Source organism: Acipenser ruthenus, chromosome 21 (genome assembly GCF_902713425.1).
Source record: "Acipenser ruthenus chromosome 21, fAciRut3.2 maternal haplotype, whole genome shotgun sequence".
In the NCBI taxonomy this organism is placed as follows: Eukaryota; Metazoa; Chordata; class Actinopteri; order Acipenseriformes; family Acipenseridae; genus Acipenser; species Acipenser ruthenus.
This window is the reverse complement of record NC_081209.1, coordinates 24,624,158-24,649,561: the sequence shown is the minus strand read 5'-3', so window position 1 is coordinate 24,649,561 and position 25,404 is coordinate 24,624,158. Positions and strand designations below refer to the sequence as shown.

Here is a 25,404-nt window from a genome sequence, read left to right as displayed (position 1 = left end):
TGTAAAGGCGCCAGGTTACCCGGACAACACTGACAAACGATCATAGAAAAACCAGAGACGAATAAGGAGATATTGGGAGTCAGAAGGGGAAGCAATTGTGTTTTTATTGTAACGTGTTTGGATGCATTCGTTATTTTACTGTGCAACGATAATGGTAAATTAAAAAAAAAATACACACAATAATTTAGCTTTAGTGTTATAATGAGGGTCGGCTGTCTGTTCGTTTTTGTGTACGGACTAGTACAGTACAGCGTGACTTTTTTGTTATTGAAAGTGTGTACGCGTTACAGGATTTTTGTTGCATTATGTTAAATAACTTAATCGTATTGACATGTTTTAGCGGAATTGTTAGGGTTAGGGTTAGGGTTTTTTTTTTAAAGACCAAAATCAGCTGGGTACAATATTTACAAAAGAAACATCTGATAGTCTGAATGTTAGTTTTTTTTACTTTGTGTATATATCGATCATGGCAGCCTGTCACTGACACAGACTATCTAAACCCAAATATAGTAATATAATAATATAAACCGTGATTGACACATAGCAGACGATCTACTTAAAACCTGAATTCATTGTTTAGTAATTTTTCTCTGACGAGCCGATCAGTCCCAGCGTTTGTTTGTGCCAACATTTATTTATTTATTTATTTATTTATTTATTTATTTATTTATTTATGTATACATCCAAGTGCCTAAAATAAAGCATACTCATTTGAAATTATATTGCACTATTTCTGCTCAGAAACTACACGAGATCACTCCACACCATCACAAAAGAGACACTTTGCTCGTGCATCTTGTTTTTAACTATGAAATGACATGGGAGGTCTATTCTCATTTTTTTTTGGAGTTGAATGTAACAACATTAGCTTTAATTATGTCTACACAATTTCTTATGTTTTCAGGCTTCAATGAGTCTACGACGTAACTTGACCCTCAATCAGCAAAAGAAGATGATTACCGAGGAAAGGCGAAAGGAGATCCTTCGTGAGGACCAGATTAAACAAGTTGCCAAGGAGAGATTGTTCGAGGCCAACCTGACGAGTGAGGATCGTCTTGAAAAGAAACGATACGTTAGAAGGGTCCAAGAGGAACAGCGAGAGACACTAATAGAGGAAGCACTTCATAAGGTATTAATAATAATAATAATAATAATAATAATAATAATAATAATAATAATAATAATAATAATAGCTATACTTTTATTATAAATAGGGCATCGCAGTTTTAATGAGTTAGGTAGGTATAGTTGGATTGCCACAATTAAGCAAAGTTATTACCTAAACAGTGCCAATGTACTATTACTGTTTCAATTAGGCTGAGCAAGACCGAATACTAAAAGAAAAGCAGCTTGAGCAAGAAGAGAGAATGGCCAAAGAACTGGCAAGGATAAGCTATGAAAAACTGAAGGATGAAAAAATGAGACAACAAGTGCGGGAGAACAGGTATTTAAAGAAATACTTAAGAAGGGATAAATAAGAATACATTGTTTAATTTAATTTAATTTACAAGTTAAACTATTGCTATGTACTACTCAGTACAGGAATCCAACATATTTTAGTAAAAGTGGCAGTGAAGCAATTTTGGCTTGACTTTACATTTTATATGTCCATATATTACCATATGTATTTCCATAAATGTGTTTAAAATAAAATATGATATAATATACACAGGAATAAAGAGTAAGTGCACTATTTAAGAAGGTACTGGGAGGTTTTTTTTTTATTTTTTATTGTAATTCAATGCTTGATAAGTTTTGTGGTTTTAATAATGATGTTAGTGTACTGATTTATTTACTAATTTTTTTTTTTTTTTTTTTTTTAACCAATGTAGTAGTTTTGTCCTTTAGCTTTTAAGAATCTAAAGCATTTAAATGTTTTTTTACAGCATAGAACTGCGTGAATTGGAAGGCAAACTGAAATCTGCTTATCTGAACAGAGAGCGAGCAGCACAGATTGCTGAGAAAGAGGTTTTGAGATATGAGAAAATGGTAAGTTTATACACATTTGTGAATTTCATGCACATATCCTGGTGCATTACAAGTCGCTTACAAAGTATCTTAAACAATGCCTCAGAATAGATGTTGGGACAAACCAACCAAAAGGCTTTTGTGTAAATGTTTACTGTAGCTATTTAGTTTACAAAATAATTTGGTAAGTGGCTATTTGGGACACGTGAAAATAATCAGATTCAAAACAGTTGTACCAATATTTTTACAGCAATATTCAGTTAAGAAATGATCTAATCACTACATTAAACTACCAATTGGTGGTTTGTTCCACACTTAGTTCTGCTTGAAGACCGCTTCCAAAATATAACAATTGTGATTAAAGCTCGCAAAGGTGTTTTAAATGAAAGCCATGTTTATTTTTCAGAAATCAGAGTCGGAAATTGCCTACAAGATGAAGCTTGAGCATGAAAGAGCCTCAGAAGAGGTGGAGAAGCAAGAGTTGAGACACTATGAGGAGACTGTCCGCTATCAGCAGGAACTGGAGCAGCAGCTTGAGGAGAAGGAGAGGAAGAAACAAGAAGCTTACGAAGAGTTTTTGAAAGAGAAGCTGATGATTGATGAAATTGTTAGGAAAATTTATGACGAAGATCAAACGTAAGTTACACTGTGTTTTTTTTTTTTTTTTGGTTGAAGGGGGGTTTAACAATAAGTTAATATAAAGGGTTAGGGTTAGGGTTTTTTTTTTAAAGACCAAAATTTGTTCAACAATTCCTTGAGAATATTATGTGGCTAATATACCAAAAAAGACTCATTAAACTAGGCACAATTGTGGCGCCCTTTCCCCGTTCATAAATCTCGATTTTGCTTCATGTTTTTCTTATGAGATGATGATTTTTAATTTATTATAATCATTCAGTTGATTGTATTTAGCTGTTAAAAAGTTATTTTAACCACCAAATATGATCCCAATAGGAATAATAATGGAGGTACACTTATATTATGTACTGTAAATGTGGAATTACTAATTTCATCTCCTAACTCTCTTTACTTTGCAGGGAAAGACAATTAAAGCTAGAGAAGATGACAGCCACTCAGAGGTATATAGAAGAATTCAAGAAACAGGAGGCTGAATGGAGGCGTCTGGAGCGTGAAAGAATGGAAGAGGAGAATAGACGGATCAGGGAGTTTGCCAGTTTTCAGCAACGTAGGGAAGAAGATAGAATGGCCAAAGTCAGAGAGAGAGAAGAGACAAAACAATTCCTGCAAAGCAAGGTACACATTTTAACTACTTTGACTATTTTAGAAGACTAATTGTGTTTTAGTTTTTTTCGTTTTGTTTTTCTAACCCTCTTTTCTAAAATTAAAGAAATATTAAAATAAACTAGCACTATTGAGTGTTTTATAATTATGGAAATGTCCAAAATGAAGTTAATGGCTCTTATACTTAGATTGAATATTTTATTACCTTAATATTGTTGCTGGGAGTGAGTTGAAAGTGTTTTTAAATCCACCTGTAGTAGTAAATTCAGCTTTTTTTATTCCTGGTTAGAAAATGAGGGTTTAATATGCTCATAACAAATACCATGCACCTGCTAAAACTGTATCTACCCCATGCAGTAGAAACTGATGATGAATATCTTGAATCTCAGCTTGCAGAGAACATGGCAAAAGAGCAGCAGCAGCGTGATGAAATGGATCGGGTCAGAGAAGAGCTTTACCTAGAAGAACAAGAAGAAGCTGAAAGACAGAAGGAAATGGTAAGTACCCCACAACAAACCTTTCTGTCTGAGGGTGAATTGCTTCTTCTTCAACCATAATTGTTTGTGGTTAAGGTTTATTAGTATAGACCTGTTAGATGATGTTTAGTTAGAAGAATAAGAAACTATACAAATTTGATATTGAAATACTTTTTTTTTTTTTTTTTTTTAAAGCAACAAATGGAGAAAACAATCCGTCAGCGTCTGGAGATGCAGCAGACCTACCATGAGCAAATAGCCTTCAAACAACTGCGGCAGAAGGTTGAGCAGGAAGAGGAGGAGGCATTTAGACAGATGATGATGGCCAAGTTTGCAGAGGATGACCGCATTGAGCAGATGAATGCCCAAAAACGTCGAATGAAACAACTAGAACACCGCAGGGCTGTGGAGAAACTCCTCGAAGATCGACGCCAGCAATTCCTGGCAGACAAGGTAAGAAAGGGTCTTAAAGGGTTTTAAAGCGGGAGTAATCGTCTTCTGTAGGGAATCTTTTAACTAGACCTGGTATTTTGGAATAATTATATTACTGAACGGCTGAAAACATTTCATATAATTGAAATGTAAGTGTGTCTACAACATAAAGTGCAATAGTGTTGTTTGACAACTATAGCAGATGCACTGTTAAAACTTTTTTTAAAAGTTAATGTTTTTGTTTTTGATATGTGGTTTCTTCTTGCTATACAGGAGCGTGAACTCGCAGAAAGAGAAATGGAACAAAGAAGGGATGCCATCCGCCATCAAATCATTGAGGAAGAAAGGCAGAAACTCCTCAAACAACATGCTACTAAATTGCTTGGTTATCTACCTAAGGTGAGAAGATAAACACCCTCAGCAAAGCAGAATTGTCCCTAAATATGGATACCATGAGGGATATATTGGAGACGGACATCTGTCTGCATGTTTGATGCACTAGTTTATACATATCTAGAGGACCACTTATGGGTCAGGCTATGATTAGTGGGGATGATTTGTGACAAAGTGGGTGTCCATGTTGTCTATGTCACAGATTGGCCCCAGTGATCAGAGACGGCTCAATTTTCAAATGTGAAGAAACTTACCAAGAACATTCCTTAGTTCAGTTATGGGGAGTATCAGTATCTAGATGTATATGGAGGCAGTGTGAGAATTTTTATTTTACAGAGAACTATCGACAGCACCTCCGGGTGCTCTATTTTGATTTTGTTGATGCATACATACAGGAGGTACCTACCAATTGAATGTTTGCATATTGGACCACAGTAATATTCCTTTAATCTTGTAAATGAAGACTAAAATACAGGCTCACAGCTATTGTGACAGGCTGCAGCAACACAAAGTACAGTGAAGCATTGTGATTATTTGTGTACATTATGTCTAGATACAGGTTAGCTAATGAACTACTGAGACTTCTTTCTGACTAGTGATGCATTTACACTTTCAAATGTTCTTTTTCAGGGTATATTCAAAGGTGATGAAGACCTTAACCTTTTTGATGAAGACTTTCGAATGAATTTCCAAAAGTGCAACGTAGATTTTTCAGATGATGGTTGGGATTACAAATAACGAGTAACAAGCATTGTTTTAGCCATGCCACTAGATGTCAGTCTTGTGCAATAATCTGTCTCACAGTCTGATGATTTACATTAAAATGTTATTTCACAAAGCTTGTATTTTTCTTGTTTATATAATTAGCTAAGTATTAACTATATTAAATGTTTACCTTGACTGTCCTTATTAAATCTATTTTCATATAGTAGTAATTTAAAAAAGCTTTACTGTGTGTCCTTTCTATGTGAGGTTATTAATAAAACATTTAAGAAATACACATTTTGTTTGTTTTTACTAATGGAAAATGAGCATATGGGTTATTCTGACTTTACTACCATTTGCTCAGTTGCAATGAACTTGAGAATGTAGTTCTTAATTCTGTACTGCTGAACACTAGCTGGTACGGTGCAATCTGCAGATCATCTTCAGCTCTGTACAAATTGTATTTACAGTATGTTTTCAAATAAAACATTTTAAAACATATTAAGTTACACTTTCAGCACTGAAGACAGTGAGATGTGTCGATCCAATTTTTATTACACTCAGTGCAAAGTTATGCAGTATCTGACATTGAAAAGAATACTTACCAAAAATTAGGGAAATGGTTGTAATTATTGTCCAACCCCACCCGCCACATAATGCAATGGCAATTGCAAGCACTTCATGGTGAATGATTTGAAGGCTCCATGATCGGCTTGGCTGAAACAGCTGCCCATACCCACTGTTGCTAATCTGCCCGGTTGCTCTATTTTTTTCTTCACCTAGATATACTTAAAAAGGAGTCCACCTGTTGCATTTTTGATTGAGATTGTTTTAATTACTATAAGAAAAAAAAACAATTGTGAGGTTTGTAAAATGTTTTAATAATGCAAAGCACAAAGTAAAAAGAGCACAAACGATTAGTAACGGAATGTAAAGAGCACTTATCAGATGATATATTCTACTTCTATGAAATAAAGTTTAGAATCTGCATTCTAGTTTTAAACGGCAACTGAAAATTTCAGGAATAACATCACAGTGTCATTTCTGAAATACAAGTTGCCATGTGTGGTTTATTTCAGGACAAAATGCATTCTAGTGTACACCACTTCAAAGTCAAGGTTTATTTATTTTTGATCAGATCCTGTTTAATGAGTTGTAGTCATGTTGTACACTATGATTTTCCCCATTCCAGGGCTTTCATAAATTCCTCTTCAGTAAAAGAGAGCATCTTGGCAGCTTCAATGTGCATCTGTAAAAAAGCAAAACAAAAAACAAGTGAAATGTATTTTACACCACATGCTTAGACCTTTATTTCACCTCCACCCTTGGGGTAGCTGGATAGTGCCCAATATAATAGAACCTGTATTAACATTTCACTAAAAAGTTATCTGAAGTATTACATTTACCCCATGCGCAAGTGTAAACATTAAGTTGGGGATTTTGTCCCTGTAGTCTGTAATGCTATTTCAGTAAGATTGTACTGAAAGCATTATTTTCATGATAACCCATATTTGAAAACTGTGTTTACCATGAGAAAAGAGTGGGTAAGTCAACCTTATTTAGCACTACAAAATGAACCCTCTTCATTTATACCTTGCCATTGTTGCATTCCCCTCTAGAGGACAGCAAACATGTCTGTCAGTAATGTATGCTGACGCACTAGCACTCACCCACCTAACAAATCTTTCAGGATTTCACGGACTGTGAAACTCCTAATTAACCTTCCTTACCTTTTGTCTTTTTAAAATGTCTATGAGTTTAAGTTGTTTCTTAAATCCTGTCATCAATTCTGTTTTCTGTTTCTCCAGCTTCTTATTTTCTGCCTTTAGCTGTTCTATTTTCTGATGCTCCAGACTGGCAGAATCCTTTAAACAAAATTGAATAAATTATTATTATTATTGTCTTGATAAGAGTATACAATGTTGGGTGAGTGACTAACTAACAAGGGCCATAAACTGAAAATGTGACATTTGTAACATTAGATACAAGGTTTATCCCTTCAGGAAACACCACCCCTGGATTTTAAGAGCAATTTACAGGGCTAAGGAATCCCATCTAAAGGTAACTTCTGAAAAATACTACATACAATCCAACTGACTCCTAACTAAATCACCAACATCAAATTACTGGCAGTCCAATACTTTTTGATGATCAAACGTGTGTGTATTTAGATAGCCCCATTTGTCTAATATAGAAATATCAGTGTAACAACTCATTTTCATGAAACGGCCCTATGCTGTGCATACAGACAATGACAAAAAATGAAACTGCTTAAAACCTGCAATCATAGAACTTTAATAAGAAAGGCCTTCAGCACTGGGCATATGCAAGATCAGCAGTGTTCCCACATTTGAACACAAATATGTAACGCATCTAGTAATATATGTTACACATAAGACTTTATTCTTTGTCTAGGTGTCGTGCTATGCAAGATAAGGGCAGCAGTGTGGAGTAGTGGTTAGGGCTCTGGACTCTTGACCGGAGGGTTGTGGGTTCAATCCCCAGTGGGGGACACTGCTGTTGTACCCTTGAGCAAGGTACTTTACCTAGATTGCTCCAGTAAAAAAAAAACCAACTGTATAAATGGGTAATTGTATGTAAAAATAATGTGATATCTGTATAATGTGAAATAATGTATAATGTGACATATTGTAAGTCGCCCTGGATAAGGGCGTCTGCTAAGAAATTAATAATAATAATAATAATAATAATAATAATAAACCCACAGATCTCTGCTAATGTACCTCAACTTCGACCTAAAGGACCACTCCAGCAATTCAAGCCTGGGTGTCTCCTCAGCAAGTGGCTTTTGTTGTGGATATACAGTAGGAAGCCAACATAACCCGACCCTTTGTGTGTGTTCATAAAAACAAATCAAGATTATACTAGTAGTGGTTGGTTACTTGTTTGTGTCCATATCTAAATGTGTCAAAGCAGCCTTTTCACAATAGTATATTTGCTTGCCTCAATATACCATCACAACTTTTCTTACCAATCAGACAACTCTGTTGCAGTATATTATGATACATTTCTGGTTTTGATTTCAGTACTGTATGAAATTAAACTAGTTTAGGATAACTGAGACTATAAAAAAATGTATAGGTGACATTTACATCTGAAATACCTTGCTGCTTTGCTTCATTTTGTTCAGTTCCATTTTGTATCTTTCTGCCTCTTCTACTGCTCGGTTCAGACGCACCTCAGTGGTGCTGTGATTGGTCACAGTCTGCTTTTGTACTCTCTTCAGTCCTTCCAGTTCCTATTGATACACAAAACAGGACAGAAAACAATTGTACAAGTGGTTACATCAGCAGTGTTAGAAAAGTGTGTACGTTGAGGAACTGACCATTGTTTCTTTCACTTAATTATTTTTAAAAACAAAAAGAGGACCTATCAAAAGCATTTTAGAAAATATACTGAAACTGGATTTAAAAAACAACAGGAATAACTTACGACTGGAGTAAAAGATCTGAATATTACAGAGGTAACATACTGGACAACGAGAGCGACAACATTTCTTTCATTTTGACTGTGCGTTAATGCCACAACACTAAAAAGTTCAAAAGGGCTAAAACAGGAAGAAAGAAAACTTTATAATTTCTCTTCAAAAGTGAACTGCTGTTTTTTTTAATAACACCTGCATTCTGAAATATTGGTTGTTTTGTGGTTTAAAACTTTTTTTTTTGTAAGGGGATGTTGTACTGGAACAAATTTCACCCACTGTTGTATACTGTACTTCATGCAGTGAATCTCTTTTTACCCTCTCCAAAACAAATCAGTTTTAAAAACCTTCCTCTAACCTGGATACTAATAGATCAGCATATATACACTCATTAGTCTGCTTCCTTAAAGATAACGGAATATCAAAGAAATAGTATTGCGCAATTAAAAATGTGTTTGTTTGGTAAAGTCTGCATTGATAAGAACATCAAAACACACAACTGTAAAAAGCATATCATATCTAAAACACCACTCACTGTACGTTTTTAAAAGGGCCTGTAAACAAAGTGCATCAAGATTAAACATGCAGTAACAATTTTATGAAAGCAGCTCTTTTTAAAGTTAATGATCCTGCATGGAAAAGATGTGAAGCTGAAACAATATGAATCTGACTGATGAACACAACTAAAATAAGCTGGCATATGTTTGATGCCACAATATTGCATGGTTTTAATTCTTAGTTTAAATTTAATAAAATATTATGTACTGTTTCATGGAACTTCAATAATAAACATGCATATTTTCTTATTAGTACTTGAAATAGTAGCTCAAGCTTATTTTTTAATCTGCTTTTAATTATGTTATATTGTGCAATATCAAAAAACATGTATTAATTCAGTGTTGCTTAAACTGCAGTGATAATAGGAAATAGCACATTAAGCACGATCAGCCACAAAGTTATTAAACCAAAGGCACATGCTTAATTTCCATTGCATGGTGTAAAACATGACATTGATTTAGCACTTAGTAATGATCAATGACTCTGTGTCCACGCCCATCCCAAAGATGCTGCAAGTACAGGTACCATATAATGCCATTGTGAAATCTTAAAAATGGTAACCAAAGACGAATAGCTTCATAATTAAATAACCAGTGACATGTGCAATGCAAATCTGCAAAAATAGTATGCACCCCACCCCCCTCACCCCAGGGGTAATACTCAAGTGGAACCTGGTGTTGGATCCATTGCCCCACCCTATGTCAAGGCTAGGGCAACAACAGCCAGGGATTTCTCTGAATTCCAAAGATATCCGTCACAAGCAGAAGTGCTGCGTTATCACCAGCTGCAGCAGGGGTTCAGTTTACAGAGCCAAGCTAATCATATTAAATGAGGCCATGCCAGGCATCCTTCTCTCAAGGTTTTTATTTCAGCTCTCATTAACAGTTGTCTATGCTCTCTAGAATGAAGCACTTCCTAAAACACAGGGCATATGAATCCATCACAAGGGCATATGAATCCATCACAAGATACATGACCACTCAGAACATGAAAATAAATATCAGGGATGGTACCTAGTAAAAAGCACCCTAGTCAGAGAGAGAGGTGTGTGCAACACAGATAATCACACGGAATGAGAAAAACAGAATGGGGACCTTGACAAGTGCTCACGGTACAACCCTTTTCATCCAAACTGCTCTAAGCTAATGGAATGTTTACAATCCAAGTAAGAGAGGACATTGGATTTTCTCAATGTGCATCTACAGCCTGCCAGCTCACAGTAAACTTGCATGAAGTGAGTCAACATTTTCCGTCTAAAATTTTTTTGAAGTCATACGAACACCTCTTTTCTAAAATGGTATACCTTCTGCAAAGCAGTGAGCTGTTGCTGTAATCCATCACATTTTCTGTTGCTGTCCTCTGTTAAAGTTTTGTATTTGTCAACCTGGGTTTGCTGAATATTTGTTGTTCGCTGGAACCTGGACCGGTCTTCCTCCAGTTCTTTGACTTTGCTGCTTAAACTGCTGTTCTCGTCATCCTAAAGAAGATACAATTACAACCTTAAAAAAAAATAGTGCAGCACTTCACTAGTCAAGAGCATGACATAAATGATGTAAAGTTTGTAGTATTAGAACAGCTAAAATTAGACAATGCGACATATAGAAGAATAAAAGAGAGTAAATGGATAACTAGACTGAACACAATTATGCCAGCGGGACTCAACAGAAAAGAATGAACTAATTAACTCCAATAAATATATAAAATTGAAATAAATAAATAAAACTAAATTAATTCAAAAGTTGTGCATGCTGATGCGCTAGGGAGGCCAAATCAAGGCTGATCCTCAGAGCCAGCATTGCATTATAACACAAGTTTATATAAAATACTGTTAATTAGAATGCATACAGATTTAAAGTAAAAATTATACAATATATAGAACACCATTAAATCATGTAAGAATCATGGATTTTAATATAAACAATAACAAGTAGTTGTCATGCCGTCAAAAACCTATAAATACCTCCAATGCTTTGATTCACACATGTTCTCTTGAGAAAGATATGTGCAACATATCTGGCTCTTTGAGCTAAAATATATATATCACTTTTTGTTCTTTAACTTAACTATTAAGGCTATGCACTAATATCCCCTCCCATTGTGTATGCTCACTGAACTGAGTAGAGTTCTCTCAGTTAGCGTTCTTTAAAATTCACTTGATTTTCCCTTTGGAGGGTGAAGCCAAATTGTCCTGCCAATTGTGACTTCAAACTTTGGTTATTATGTCTTTAGGAGGATGTCTTCTAGGTATTATTAGGTTTTTGGTTTTAGAATTAGAACTAATCAATGAATAAAAAAAATAGGACAAATGAACATGAAGACGGGTTTAAATTGGAAGTTCTGTCTTACCTTCTTGTTAATCTCGTGAGCAAGCCTGTTGAGTTCTTCTTGCATGACTCGCAGCTTTGCTTTAAGAAATCGAATCTGAGCTTCTGTAAATTTAAATGGAATTTATGCATTTTGTTTTTTTATTTTGTATACATTTAGACTAGATGCGCAATTTTCTGATAGGACATAGAGTATATTCTTTATTCTAAGAAATTCCTTTAAGTAAACTCTCATAAATCATAACAAAGCTTTCTGCATTGTGAATGGATGAACTGAAGGGAATACTGCAATAATGCCAAAGAAATACATACCCGAGCCCATTTCAATGCCAACACTGGGTATGACATCATCCTCTGCATCGTCAGCTATGGCATCTTCCTCTAGTTGTCCCTCAATTTTGTTAATGGTCTTTGCCAGGGAGAAATCAGCAAAGTCCTCAAGGACTGCTACATCATCAGCAGTATGTATTTCTGCCGTTCTGGACTTTGTAAAAATAAATCACTCACTTTGTGTGGGCTGTGGTTAGGTAAAGCAATGTAGTGGTGAATCACAATACATACAAACCTCTTTTTTTCTAAATCATTTTTTGTCTCAGTGTAATATGTATTCAATTCTTGCTCCCAAGTAAAGTTAACTGTTCCTTAAATGAAATGCACCATCTACTAACACTGGCTAATCTAGCTGTGCTTTTTTTAACACATTGATAACAAAAAAATGTTTATTAGCATCAAAGCTAATAAGTTTAAACCTAAGCCATACAAAATTAAGGTAGACTCTTGTCTTAACTGGTATGAAGCTACAAGAAATCTGGGGATTTTTTAAAAATTTAGAAATGGGTTTTTTTAAATGTATTATTAGATGCAGAGGGAAATCCTAAAAGGTTAAGACAAAAAGAACCACATAAAAATAGTTTATTATTTGCATAAATCAATTACCAACAACACAGTCAGAACTACACTTTACATCTTGTTGAGTTCAGTATTTCTTCTCGGACTATCATTTCTACAGCCAAATTGAGTTTATCACATATTTTTGTACAAAATCAAGCTATGATCTTACCAAACTCAAGAAATGAACTACAGCTGCTCTACAAGGGCCATTCACTTGAATTGTACATTTATACTGAAATGACAACATTTTAAATATTAACATTTTCAACAAAAGATAACTTTAGGAGACACGGAACTAAGTAGGAGAGCAGGAAATACCCCACATTCCTCTCCCTATCAAACAGGACCATATTCAAACTGCTCTGCGTTTTTATTAATAAGGACTCCTTGTCTCAGAGTCTGGTGAAGCCTTTATGGTTCTCTTTGTTGCTTATGGGGTCACATTTGTATTCATATTTATTGCTCTGTGTTTTTTTGCAATGTAAGTTTTGTTTTGTTTTAACAAAATATTTGTAGTTTAGTTCATTTTTAAATTACAGTAGAGAAATACTGTAAAAGGAAAGCATGCCTAGCTCATTTTACTACCTGTATTGGGTAAAACAATAAGTTATACATTTAACTCCTGCTTTATTAGATATTGGGAGAAAAAAAAAAACACTCACTTTGATACTTTCTTGATTTTGTTTCCTGATGGTGGTCTGTTCTGACCTGTAGGCTTTGAGTTGGTCTTGTTCAATGCCTGCCCATGGGAAAAAGATTTCTCATACTGTACTATTATTGCTAGGGACAAGGAACAAGGTTTCTCCAAATATCAAGTGCTCTTCATATAATCTGGATGACTAAGATTCTTACTATCGATATTAAAACAATCATATAGTAAAAGAATATACAGTATAATATATAGTATTGTTATTTTTATAAATAGCTTATAACTAAATCACTGATAAATATAATAACTTGTTCACCCATAACCTGTGAAAAATAGAAATATAGTACAATTCTAATACTGAATTAGAAACATATTAAAAATGTTTTGCATATTAATCTATTCAAAAAGACTGTCTTCAATACACTTAATTTAGTTTATGTTAAACTCACAATAATGCAATTAAATGAGCTCTGTTTTAAAAACAAAGGGCTGCTTTCATAGACTTGCTCTTCCGGCATCTGCAACTATGACAGTCACTCTTAATACTGTTATTAATATGTGCTATGTGTTTTATGGGCTCATATGTCTGTTTTTATCTGGGATTTCACACTAGCAGGTATGATTTACCCTCTTGGACGGACGACAGCCAATTCTTTATAGTTTTTTTGTCTCTCCTTACACATGCATGTATCTTAAGAAGTATATTAAACAGTAAATATTCTATACCTTTGCACTGGGTTGTTTCATAGACTTTATGCTTGGGACATCAGAATGAAACAGATTTCTGGATAAAAAAAAAATACATTTAAAATTTGAGGACAGGCTTTGACAAAGCTTAGAAGAAATTACTACAGAAATATTATATTTGTAAATTATCCTATACTGCCTATAAAAAAACCACTGCCTTAGATAAACATATTTTCCAAATTGTATAGATATGGGTTACGGAAACCATATTGTATTTTCATCTCAAAACAATTCTCGTTCAATTCGGGTTCTGTAAACATAGCCTCATAATCTAAACACAAATATAATATAAATGGAGATATAAAAGAAATACAATTATGACAAAACAGTTTTACTAGAAAAAAATAAAAATCACTGGCAAGATTTATGAAAAAAATCATATATTTTGCTAGATTTTCCACTTAATCTCACACCCTGTCTAAACTCTATGATGCAGGCCTTCCTGGCATCCGAAAGCCTTGGCCCTTCAAAATCAGCCAGACAAACAGCCTCAAAGGCAGGCAGTTGACACACATCTGTTTCCTACACTGACTGAGGGTCCGCCCAAGAATGAGTGGTCCTCACAGCTGAAGGATCACACACACACAAAAAAGATATATATATATTTTTTTCCTAGTTGTGAGTAATGTTAATTTTCTATTTCCATCAGGATTTGTGACCTGGGTTTAATCCGACATACTTAAAATGTCTTATCATAATCATTATGCTTTGGAAAATTATATCAGATTCATTACTTGAAATCCTCATCGTCATCTTCGAAGCCAACATCAAGATGGGAAGAAACTGGTCTTGACAGTACTTCCTCTTGTTCCCTCTGGAGGACAAAGAAACAGGTATTAGCATATTATTATAATCTTCACTGTAAATCTCCTTTAAATATGAAGAGGTAACAAAACCATCTCATTCACGCCTTCGCTTCTTACCATGACTTCTTCAGCCTGACGAACCAGTTCAGCTGTCCTCGCTTCCAGCTCTGCATTTAGACGTCTGGAAAATGAACAAAGTTATTACCTTAATTAAATGGAGATATTTTTAAATAAACTAACAAGTTGCATGAAATACTGTAACGATATTACATGTTTCACAACTGAAACTGGTTCAAAATGCTATTTTCCTACTTGTATTCTTCTTCCTTGGCCAGCAAATCTGCTTGTGGTGGTTTCTTTACTGGCGCTGATGTAGGTCGACTAAGAGATCTGGTAGACACAGAGTTTTCAGTCCTGGCAGACAAAGGTTTCTTTACCCAAGGGCACAGAAAAGGGTGAAACAAATTAAACAAATGTAACGTAATGTTCCCTAAATATAAAGATTGGATACATTCCCCTTTATAGCTGATGCATTCAGATGGCATACAGAGTACATAAACATGTACAAAGCATGTGTACATTTACATAATGCTAGATAACAGTATATTCATGTATAAATGAATAAATACATTGGTCTTGTTTAGTGTTCAAAAGAAAGAGGAACAGAAACAATTATGTTAAATATTAAGATAATTCTATCTGTAGCTGTTTGGGAAGCTTACTGAAAAACACAAGTTAACAGACACAAAGCAGTTTGCACCTGGGAAAAGGCCAAAAGATGGGTGGCAAATGTTTGATTTCTTTTAGTTTTCTTTTAAAATATGGCAAATGGCAGCTGTTGGAAATAACTGCTGCTTGGCACAAACATTAATTAATACAAATATGAATTAATTTACAAGTGTAATTAGATAGAAATTGTACTTGAAACTCAAAGGAATAGCATGACTGTGAAAGCACGATGAACTGCGACTGCTGTTCCAAGCAGAACCCAGACCAAACTACATCTCTTAATTTAATCCAGAAATGAAAAGAATTATTCCAAGTTATGTTTTCAACACGTTCTAAACCGATGAAACATAAATAAAGCAGAATAACAAACACAAATATTATTTTTGAAATAGCAATGCTTCCAGATAAAGCAGAACGACACAAAGTGCCATGTTTCAACGAAATGTTTTTACAGTACAGTGGTAGTCATGTATTATTGATTTGTTTGAACATTATCAAAATGACTATTTAACCGACATAGCTCCGTTAACGTAAATCAAGCTTACTGGTGAAGTTTAGCTGAATATATTTATATATTGCGTTTTTAAAATGTTTACCTTTTGCAGGGTTGATCTCCTGTTTGTTTCCGCCATTATTCAGTGCATAGAAAAAGCGCGTCAACGTTGCTTGGAAACCACAAAACCTGTTCACAGCCTTAGACGTCACCAAACCCACACTGTTCAGCAAGAAACTCTCGCGACAAAGCAAATGGCAACTGGCATGCATTTCTTCCAAAAAGATGACATACTTTACTCAATAAACAACTTGCTACAAAGGTTCTCACACAAGGGGCCATTAAAGAAGTGTTACCCGAGGTTAATGTCTATTTTCTTATGGTATTGAATTTTAATGAATCAATTTACTAGTCATGCACTGGTTCAATACCATGCCTACTTGTGATTTACATGTACTAGTTTATTACGTGTTTGATCAGGTAATTAAATAATAAATGCCCAGCATCTATTATTTGTTAATTTAGCAGACACCTTTATCCTAGGCAACTTACAGAGACTAGGGTGTGTGAACTATGCATCAGCTGCAGAGTCACTTACAATTACGTTTCACCCGAAAGACGGAGTACAAGATGTTAAATGACTTGCTCACACAATGAATCAGTGGCTAAGGTGCGATTTAAACCGGGAACCTCCTGATTACAAGCCCTTTTCTTTAACCACTGGAACACACAGCCTCTGTGTTAAATATGGTTGGGGTGAGATACCACGGTGCATTATTTACATGGACAATATACAAATGCAACATCTGGTTCTTGCAGTTTTGTTTGACAAAGGTATCTGATTTATTTATAATAATTAACATTTAGCATAATTCTAAATACATCACAGATATCGTAAGACCGTTTAATAAAAAGGGAAGTTTTCCTAAAATTCAACTGAATAGCGCTCCCTGCAGGACAGTTTAGGCGCATCATGGATTCAAGAGACAGACATTCCAGCCTCAAGAATTGCAACCCTGCTCCGCCTTTTTATTTTAAAGGTCCTCAAACAAAACGCATCGAGCAAAATTCAGTATATGCATGATATCTTGATGTGAGCAATATACACCTTTGTTGTTATAATTAGTCATTTTATGTTTTTGTTTTTATACTGTAGCGGTTTTAATAATAGACACCATCACACTTACACCTGCAATCTCCACTAACGTTACATTTTTGAAGTGGACATGTGGCAGTAGTGACCGATGAATCGTGCATCATTTTGGTTGTAAACACGAATGACTCAGTGCGACTGCACAATATGAATGTGCCCACCACTACACCCCACTCCCCTCTTTGCCTTTGTAATGTTGTTGCTCAGTTTCCAGTTACGCAGTGCGCCTGCGCTATCGGCGTACTGTCTGCCAGCAGCGGTAGCAGCTGTAGTGCGACTTGCTCTCGGCTGCAGCGGAATCTGGAGCGAGCGGTGTTTTTATCCTTTTTTAAACATTTTATATCACCCCAATAGACATGGTTACAAACGTTTCAGCATTTCGTTTCAAGGCTGATCCAAAACGAAAGTAAACAAGTCGGTCCGTGATGTGCCATAGCCGGGGAAGAGTTGTTTACTCGAGGTCCAGGTTGAGGCCTACTTGTTAAAGATCCCCTCCTCCTCATCACTTGAATCTTATCATCATGATGGCTGAGGATCAACAACAACCTGATCAACAACACCAGAAGCCGAGCCCGGGGATAGGGGCTTTGCCAGCCCTCGTTTCGGGGCTGCAAGGGGCCGAGGCTAGTGCTCTGCAGCACAAAATAAAAAACTCGATCTGGTAAGAATTACATAAAATAACATGTATGCATTATATATATATATATATATATATATATATATATATATATATATTTCAATAGCTGAAAATGAGTCGGACTTCTACTTTGTAAATTTAAACTTTTACTCTACTTTTTTTTTTTTTAAATATATGAAAAATCATATATTTTACAATAGCGGTGAATAATTATAATTTGATACATATTTTGAATAGCTTGCTGTCAGAATTGTGATTGGCAATTTAAAACCGGTAATAAAAATGTTGTGATCCTGTTTAAGGTAAGTTAAATGGCAAAACATCAAGGGGGTTGGGAGTGTGAGATCCAATTTGCACATTCGTGACACGGAGTGTAGAGGACAGAAAGCCACACACGACCACACGGCAAAAAAAAAAAAAAAAACAGTGAAAAATATGACGATTTGACAAATAATGCTCTCACTAATAGTCTTTATCACGTCGTAAAAACAGTTTACTCAAGGAAGTACATCATCAAAACATTGCAACAAAAGAATAATTCTGTTGGCACTGCAGCAAAAAATCCTTATTCTAAACAGGAAGGATTATGAATGCACTGCTCTACCCAGAGGATAGTACGCTGTCTGATGATGTACAGTATTCCGTAAACAATTCTTTGTGAACGCAATCTTCAGGATCGTTAAGTCTGTTCAGTAGGATAGTCAATAAGAATTTACTGAATTGATGTGTTGTTTTTTCAGGTTTGGTAGCCTTTTTATTCATGGCACTATGTAATATCTTATGCACTTATGTTTAAATACGATACACGTATCTGTATTGGTAATACAGACCAATAATGTACGTTGCATTTTATTACAATAGTCGTAATACTGCGCTTTCAGTTATACATAATGAAAAGGTAACAATTTACTGTGGTAAATTATGTTTGCTATAGATCCTCTTTGTTATTTTCCTGAGCCATCAAACAGAATTCTAAAACACCATAATTTGCAGCAACCTGCTATTCTGCGGGTTTTGGGGACAAAATACAGACTATTTGTGTGTATTGGAACGAAACTAGTGACCTGTTGTATTTTTGAATAACTGTATACCTTGATTGGAGTTTACAAGTCACCAGCGATCACTTTAAAAAAGACATAAGTAAATGACGGAATTCTATTAATTAACAACTATAAGTAGTCACTGAAAAACGAATTTACATTTCATTAATCCGCTGCCAGCTTTAAACATACATTACAAATGAATCATTGTAAGCCAATATTTGTGTTCCTGTGTATTGCCCACTGTGGCTTAATTGTGTTGGAATGGCGTTGTTCAACATGTTAAAAAATAAAATAAATAAATAATAATAACTGGCTACTAAAAAAAAAAATCATACTTTCCAAAAATGTAAAAAAGAAAATAAATCAATTTTTTTTTTTTAAATTTTAAAACATTTTCTTTTATAGGCACCTATTTATTTTAAATACATACGGTAGAATTTCTACACCTGCACATGGTGTTACTTAATGTAAAGTTAAAAATGGTATAATACTTTCTGTACTTCTAGTATCAATCAGCAGTGTCATGTAAGGCTTGTGGATGAGGAACATGTCTGTGCTTGTCTGCACCCGGTACAGGCAGGTATAAATATAGTGTGTGTGTGTGTGTGTGATGCATGCGTCAATGTGGACAATGTGTTGTTCACACTATATCAGATGAAGTTAAAAAATACAATTACAAAATACATGAGATTGCTTAAGCCCTTGATGTATAGTGCTCTTGACCACCTACTGCTGTTTTTAAACCAAGTGCATTTTTGCATTATGGCATCTGCTAATAGACTAGGAAATAAGGAACATTTTCAAAATGTCAAGGTTTTCAATGAACCCCTTACCCCCTTGGTTCTATTATGAACTTCCTGGTGAAACATAAAACAATTTTTTGCCCCAGGGCAGAGATGCCTAGCAACGATTAATCCAATCACAAAGTGATTATGGAATGGGTTCATTTTGCTAAAGCTGACTTTTTGACAATGAATTTTACAGGTTACATTTCAGGGACTACCTTACTGAAGGTAACTGTAGGTAGAGAGCTATGGTAATGCTCATCGCCATCTGTGAAACACACGTCATGGTATAAAAATGCAGCAGAATCATTTTAAAGTAATAATAAACAAATGGGTATTGCCAAGTGCTACTAAAATAGCTTGAATGTGATTTGTTTTGGGACTTTAGCAATTTCAACAGAATGAGTCTTTTGCAGTGCATAATTTAAACTTTACAGTAAATCTGTTTGAAAAAGGAAAATATTTGTTTTAAGAATGCTAAATGATATGTCTAAAATATTAATACAGCACTTGATTTAAGGGTTGCCACACATTAATCTATTGCAGATTATTACAGATTTGTAATATTTTTCTAAATATTGGACACAAGTTAGGCTGCTTGTGTTTGGGCAGTGGCAGCTGGACTATTAAAAGGTCTTTTAGTCTGTAGTCATTCCTTTAGGGACAGAATACCAGTGAATTCTGTAAGCCAATGCATTCAATCAGAAAAAGCTGTTCATTTAGAAGCCAGACAAGTTTCCAGTGGAACACTAAGGTTTAATCAGGAAAGGAAAGACACACACATGACCTGCCTCTCTAGACCTATTTTTTAAAACATTATTGTTTGCACACACTCCTCATGGATATGCCATTTGTAGGTTATATGTATTTTTCATTTATTTACCGTTCTTTGGACCCTGCAGCAAATCTCCCACCAAGTGCCAGTAAGTACGAATTCAGATACTTTTCACATCTATTTTACTTCATGGTTATTAAACATTTCATCACAGATGCCATTCCTCTTACATTTGCCCCTGGGGTGCTTTGTTCATACAGACACCCCCTAAACAGTGCTGAAGCTTACATACACAAGTAAGAATGTGTTTATTGCTGATGGCCGATATTAGTGTAGCCGATGGAATAAAATAAGCCACGGTTCATTTACCTGGTTGTTCAGTACAGTTCACAGTTTTTAGTGAGACTGGTTGGGGAATTCCATTGATTTAAATGCAAAAGTCACATTTGACAACACGATTTTTTAATTTATGTTAAAAGGGTGAAGAGAAGAAGTGATTAGATAGCCAGAAGTTTACATCGGTGGTTTAGCTAATAGTTCTCTTCATGCATGACCTTCAAACAGTTAATGTCATACCAATGTTGTCTTTATTATTACAGATATGATGTGTTTGATTTTTGCAGGCACTAAAGAACATTGAATACCTGCTACAATTCAACGACCGCTGTTGTTTTTTTATTTTTTTATGAATAAATTACCCTGATTATAGCCAGACGTGAGATTCCTTCAGGATTTGTCAGACGGTTGTCTTTAATACAGGTCTGGCTGTATTTCTTTTTTATCTAAAGCTTCTGATCCTGCTATCGGTTAATGACACCCTGCAAATCATTCAGTGATACACAAATCGACCGAAAGCTTTGTATTCAGCCTTTTCTGAATATGAATTAAAAAATGTTTCCATGTTCCTCTTGGTTTGGCACGGCATTAAACAGAAACTAAAGCTGTGCCGTGCGAGCATGACATCAGTGTTCTAAGGTACTGTTTATTTATTTCATACCAGATATGTGTGAAACCATGATCTCAGACTTCAGGAGTATGCTGTTTTTAAATAGTTAGCCTGGTATTGGTGATACAGTGGCGATGGCTCTATTTATGTCACATTTTAAAGCTTTAAATACGGTAGATCTTGCAGTCATGGTGGGACATGTACAGTATATTACTAATGTACATGTTACAGTTAGCATAGAAGAATGCAAGATATTGGCAATAGTTGAGAATCTGCTAGCACAGCCTCTTAAGATGTTCCATGAAAATATACAGTATGTAGCAAATCTCCTTTCTTGGGAGGCACAATTAGATGGGAACCGTCATTTTATGTTAACAGAAAAAGACTTAATTACAGACAAGTAAAATGGAGTTAAGGGTTTAATCCGGGCTAGAAATCAATATTTAAAAGCCTAATCCAGACAGAGTAACTTGAACTGGGATGTTCTCGGTCCCTGAGACTTCTCCTGCCATGCCTATGATTGTCTGGGTTCAGGACTGGGAGGCAGGGAACCTAATGGACACTTGAGTAGAAACTGGAAAACAAGCCTTGATGTTGTTCCAGTCAGCACAGACTAAGTTCATGTGCAGTGAATGCCGTGACGTGAGGGAACCCACAGCAGAATTCGCTTTGAACACCGTGAGAGACTTCTCAAGGGTTTCATGTTGGCATAGCCCAACAGTTTTTGAAGGCCTGACATTTCCTACTGTAGATAACAAAAGCAGCCTACATTATTAAAGTTGTTGAACATGATATACTGTACGACAGCTAATTGCAGTTTTTGGTAGATGAAGTACTATTTACATTGTTGTATAATGTGCCATGAATTTACATACAGTAGATCAATCTGGGCACACGGGAGACAGTGAGTCAGGTATACCAATAAATGAACAATTGCATCTAAGACTTACCATCACAACCATTGAAATACTATATATTGTTTTTAACTGCATCAAAACAAATGAATGTGGTAGATGTAGGTGTACATTAGACTGGATGCAGTAGCCTGCAAACAATTATATCACATCATTCCTTTTATCACCCTCAAGTTTGACTTCTGATTTATGTGTTCGGTACCATCAGCAGCTGCAACATTGTCATACCTTATTCTGTTTATTCGGTCAGTACATCTGATATGATCTCTTTAGCCTATGTATAACGTTACTCCTGATGGTATGTTTTCTTTTTTTAATTGATACCGTTCATCTTCTTGCTGTACTTTGCGTTACGGATAACCACGAATCGTGTAGCTTTGAAAGTGATCTGTTTTTGGCAGGAGCGCTGATAAACAGGCCCCCACGCTCTCTCTTTCTCTGTCACTACCAGGAACTAAGAATAACCTGTCCATGGCTGTTTAAACTTTGAGCTTGATTTGCCAATAGACTGAAAGTACACATTCAGGTGAGAAATTGACTGATTTCACTGGTCAACTTTTAAGGGTGTAAAAGTATAAACATACCTTGCTTTGATATTTTACATTTTTTCAAAAATATTGTGAATGGCTGTAATTGAATACTGCGTATGGGGAATATATTTGAAATACCAAATTAACATATAAATATGACTAACTTAATGAGCGAGAAAATAACCAAAGGCCACCAAATAATGTAGGTTTAGCTACGTCAACATACACAAGAGCTTTTAAATAGTACACCAAAACCAGTAATATAAAGACTATTGCTTTAAACTGCTGGCAAGTTTAAATGTTACTTTAGAGTACAAAACTTAGTTAAAGGTCCTTTCACACCAACGTAACATTTATTTATTTATTTATTTTTAAGAATACTGTATAATGCTGGCTTTCACACCGGCTGTGGAGCAAAACAGTCTTTGAAATAAACTGTGTTCCTATTTCTCTGTGCGTGTCTGGCGGTAAATGTACTTCTAGATACAAAATCAACATTTCAAATAATTGTTTTTATTACCGTGTTCAAAATGAAACAGTATATTCTTCAGTAATGAGAACAAGACATTTTAAATTGGTTGTTTCTGAGTAGCCTACAGAGCACTGCCCCTTTTAAAAATATAAACAAACAAACAAAAAAAAAAAAGAGAGTTGAAAAGTCAAATCACACAGGCCCATGTCCAAGAAGCAGGGCCTCACAAAGATCAGAAAAAAAGACTACACAGCAGATCTCTCATTTTATCTGTGGTTTGCAGGGGGAAAAAAAAAAAAAAGTTCAACGGCAGTCTGAAGGATTTTGTTTAGCAATGTTTAGTTTTAGAGAAAGTGAGTATTTATTTTCAACAGACTACTTGGGTACACTACATTGTATGAAAAAACAGTTTCAAGAAATAAAATGTAAGTTATAATTAATATTTATTGAAGATGTAAGCCCCCTTTTTTTGTTTAAAAAAATAAATTCACAAGCGCTGTATGTATGTGAAGATCACAACCGAGTTTTTACAGTAACATACGATCTGTGTTCATTTACATGTTCGCTCAGCTACAAAATACAAATCCCATTCGCTGACCTACATAACTACATGTAAGTGCTGTGTGCATACACAACCAAACAATTTACAGATACTCGCATTTTTGTATCTTCAGAGCATGACATACTGCATTTTTAAAGGCAACAAAGGCAGTGCCTAACCAAATGTGTTTTTACATTCATTTCCAAGATTTCACAGACTTTTGTTCATATTCACGATTTTCATGATTTCCGTGGCCTCTGTGACAATCATATCCTTAGTCATAAATGTTTAATCTATTAACAGGGATTTACAGCTTTAATCATTTTATTGCTTAGACCAGCTGAAGGAGATAATACGTAGCAGTGCATTGGAGATTCGTTAAGTAGGCCTATACAGTTACTTCTCATACATAAATAGATATGTACTATAGTTATCACAATTCTCTGTACAGTAAGCTGCTCATGAACCTTTGACTTGAATAAAAACATCCTCTGTAAATATGGATGTTTGCATCAGTAGATGGCATTTCGATATATAAAACCACATGGAAACATCATGTTGATACTTTAATGTCAGCATATAAAATTAAACAGAATTAAACAGGTTTGCTGTCATTCTCATACTGTGTAGACTATTGCTGAATGTTTTTTAATAAAGCTCCACCACCAGTCTGGAGGTACTGTTAAGTTTCATCATTTTTTCGTGACAAACTAGTGTTACATTTAAGCCCAGCAGAGGGTGTTGCCTTTGAGCATTGAGGACTATTGATGAAGGTTTTCATGGCCCACATCAGTAATGTACAGTGGCAGCTAGATGTTAATTTAAATTGTGATCACAACTACATCATATTAAGTGTGTGCTACAACACTTGTGCCAGTTTTTTCGACTGGTTTCAACTCCCATCTGATATAGCGGTGTAGGTGTACTGAAGGTGATGTTGGTGCCAGGCCATTCTGTCAGTTTTGAACCTGTTCAATAGTATGTGCTTTCCCAATTAGAAGGGTGCTTGACCAGTAGCTAAAACCCTTATCTTCTATGACTTCAAGTAGAGTTGCATACTTCTGTGACCTTTTCGGTGACCAGTACTGTCCAGGGTCTACAATTTGTTTAAATATGCTCGGCACCTGCCTGCATAAATGCTTTTGAGCAGTCTGCTTTTTATTTATTTATTTATTTATTTATTTTTTGTCATAAAGGAAAGTTACTCGGTCATTCTGCAGTTGGTTTAAGTGGTGATGTGTTGAGTGGTGATGTGTTGAGTTGTTCTCCAAACAGAATTTCAACCACTTGAAATCAAACAGTACATTTCAGAATTTATTGTACACTCTATAACCAGAATCCCTAAAATACCTTAGGGGAGGGGTTACTGATGTTGGACACCCAGTTTTTTTTTTATGCAACTCTTATGCTTTTAATGGCTACTTACGTGCTGGCGAAGCATTGGGCGTTACACACAGTACATATCCACACACATATATCCTGTTAAAATATTATTATTATTATTGTATTAAAAAAAAAAAAAGCTTTAAAACATTTCAGGGCTCATCAGTGTAGTAAGTCCGTGTCTCTGGAGTTTTTCGATGGGGACTGAGCTGTTAAGTCGCTACGCATTCTGAAAGCAGAGTACCCCTACACCTCAGTGGAGAATGAGAGCTGGACAGTGTGGTAAGCAAGTTCCAGTCGGGTCATCTTCCAGAATCTTCCAGAGGAGGCTGTGTGGTCCAGTGGTTAAAGAAAGGGGCTTGTAACCAGG

General features: G+C 35.3%; 3 protein-coding genes across 4 annotated transcripts in view; 2 read left to right on the top strand and 1 right to left on the bottom strand.

The window, feature by feature from the left end:
* LOC117428534 (meiosis-specific nuclear structural protein 1-like) lies at positions 1–5,511 on the top strand. 2 transcript variants are annotated; one of them, XM_034047650.3, is made up of 10 exons: positions 1–154; positions 905–1,129; positions 1,317–1,444; positions 1,887–1,989; positions 2,375–2,604; positions 3,006–3,222; positions 3,600–3,707; positions 3,882–4,139; positions 4,392–4,517; positions 5,142–5,511. In XM_034047650.3, the coding sequence occupies exons 1-10, from the start codon at positions 122–124 to the stop codon at positions 5,247–5,249; spliced, it is 1,536 nt and encodes a 511-aa protein (XP_033903541.1). In that variant the 5' UTR covers positions 1–121; the 3' UTR covers positions 5,250–5,511. The 2 variants fall into 2 exon arrangements, with proteins under 2 accessions (XP_033903541.1, XP_058851163.1); XM_058995180.1 differs by lacking the exon at positions 1–154 and adding an exon at positions 276–433.
* A 568-nt stretch (positions 5,512–6,079) lies between these two features.
* On the bottom strand, positions 6,080–16,144 carry LOC117964280 (testis-expressed protein 9-like). The gene is made up of 12 exons (XM_034907423.2): positions 15,959–16,144; positions 14,946–15,064; positions 14,751–14,814; positions 14,562–14,641; positions 13,807–13,864; positions 13,094–13,170; positions 11,853–12,019; positions 11,563–11,645; positions 10,520–10,693; positions 8,341–8,475; positions 6,947–7,081; positions 6,080–6,465 (listed from the first exon to the last, which is right to left on the bottom strand). The coding sequence occupies exons 1-12, from the start codon at positions 15,992–15,994 to the stop codon at positions 6,388–6,390; spliced, it is 1,206 nt and encodes a 401-aa protein (XP_034763314.1). The 5' UTR covers positions 15,995–16,144; the 3' UTR covers positions 6,080–6,387.
* A 618-nt stretch (positions 16,145–16,762) lies between these two features.
* Positions 16,763–25,404, top strand: part of LOC117429648 (DNA-binding protein RFX7-like) — a 42,041-nt gene continuing 33,399 nt past the window's right edge. The window contains exon 1 of the mRNA XM_058995178.1: positions 16,763–17,669. Coding sequence (XP_058851161.1) covers positions 17,530–17,669 — 140 coding nt within the window. The 5' untranslated portion in view covers positions 16,763–17,529. The remainder of the gene's footprint in view (positions 17,670–25,404) is intronic.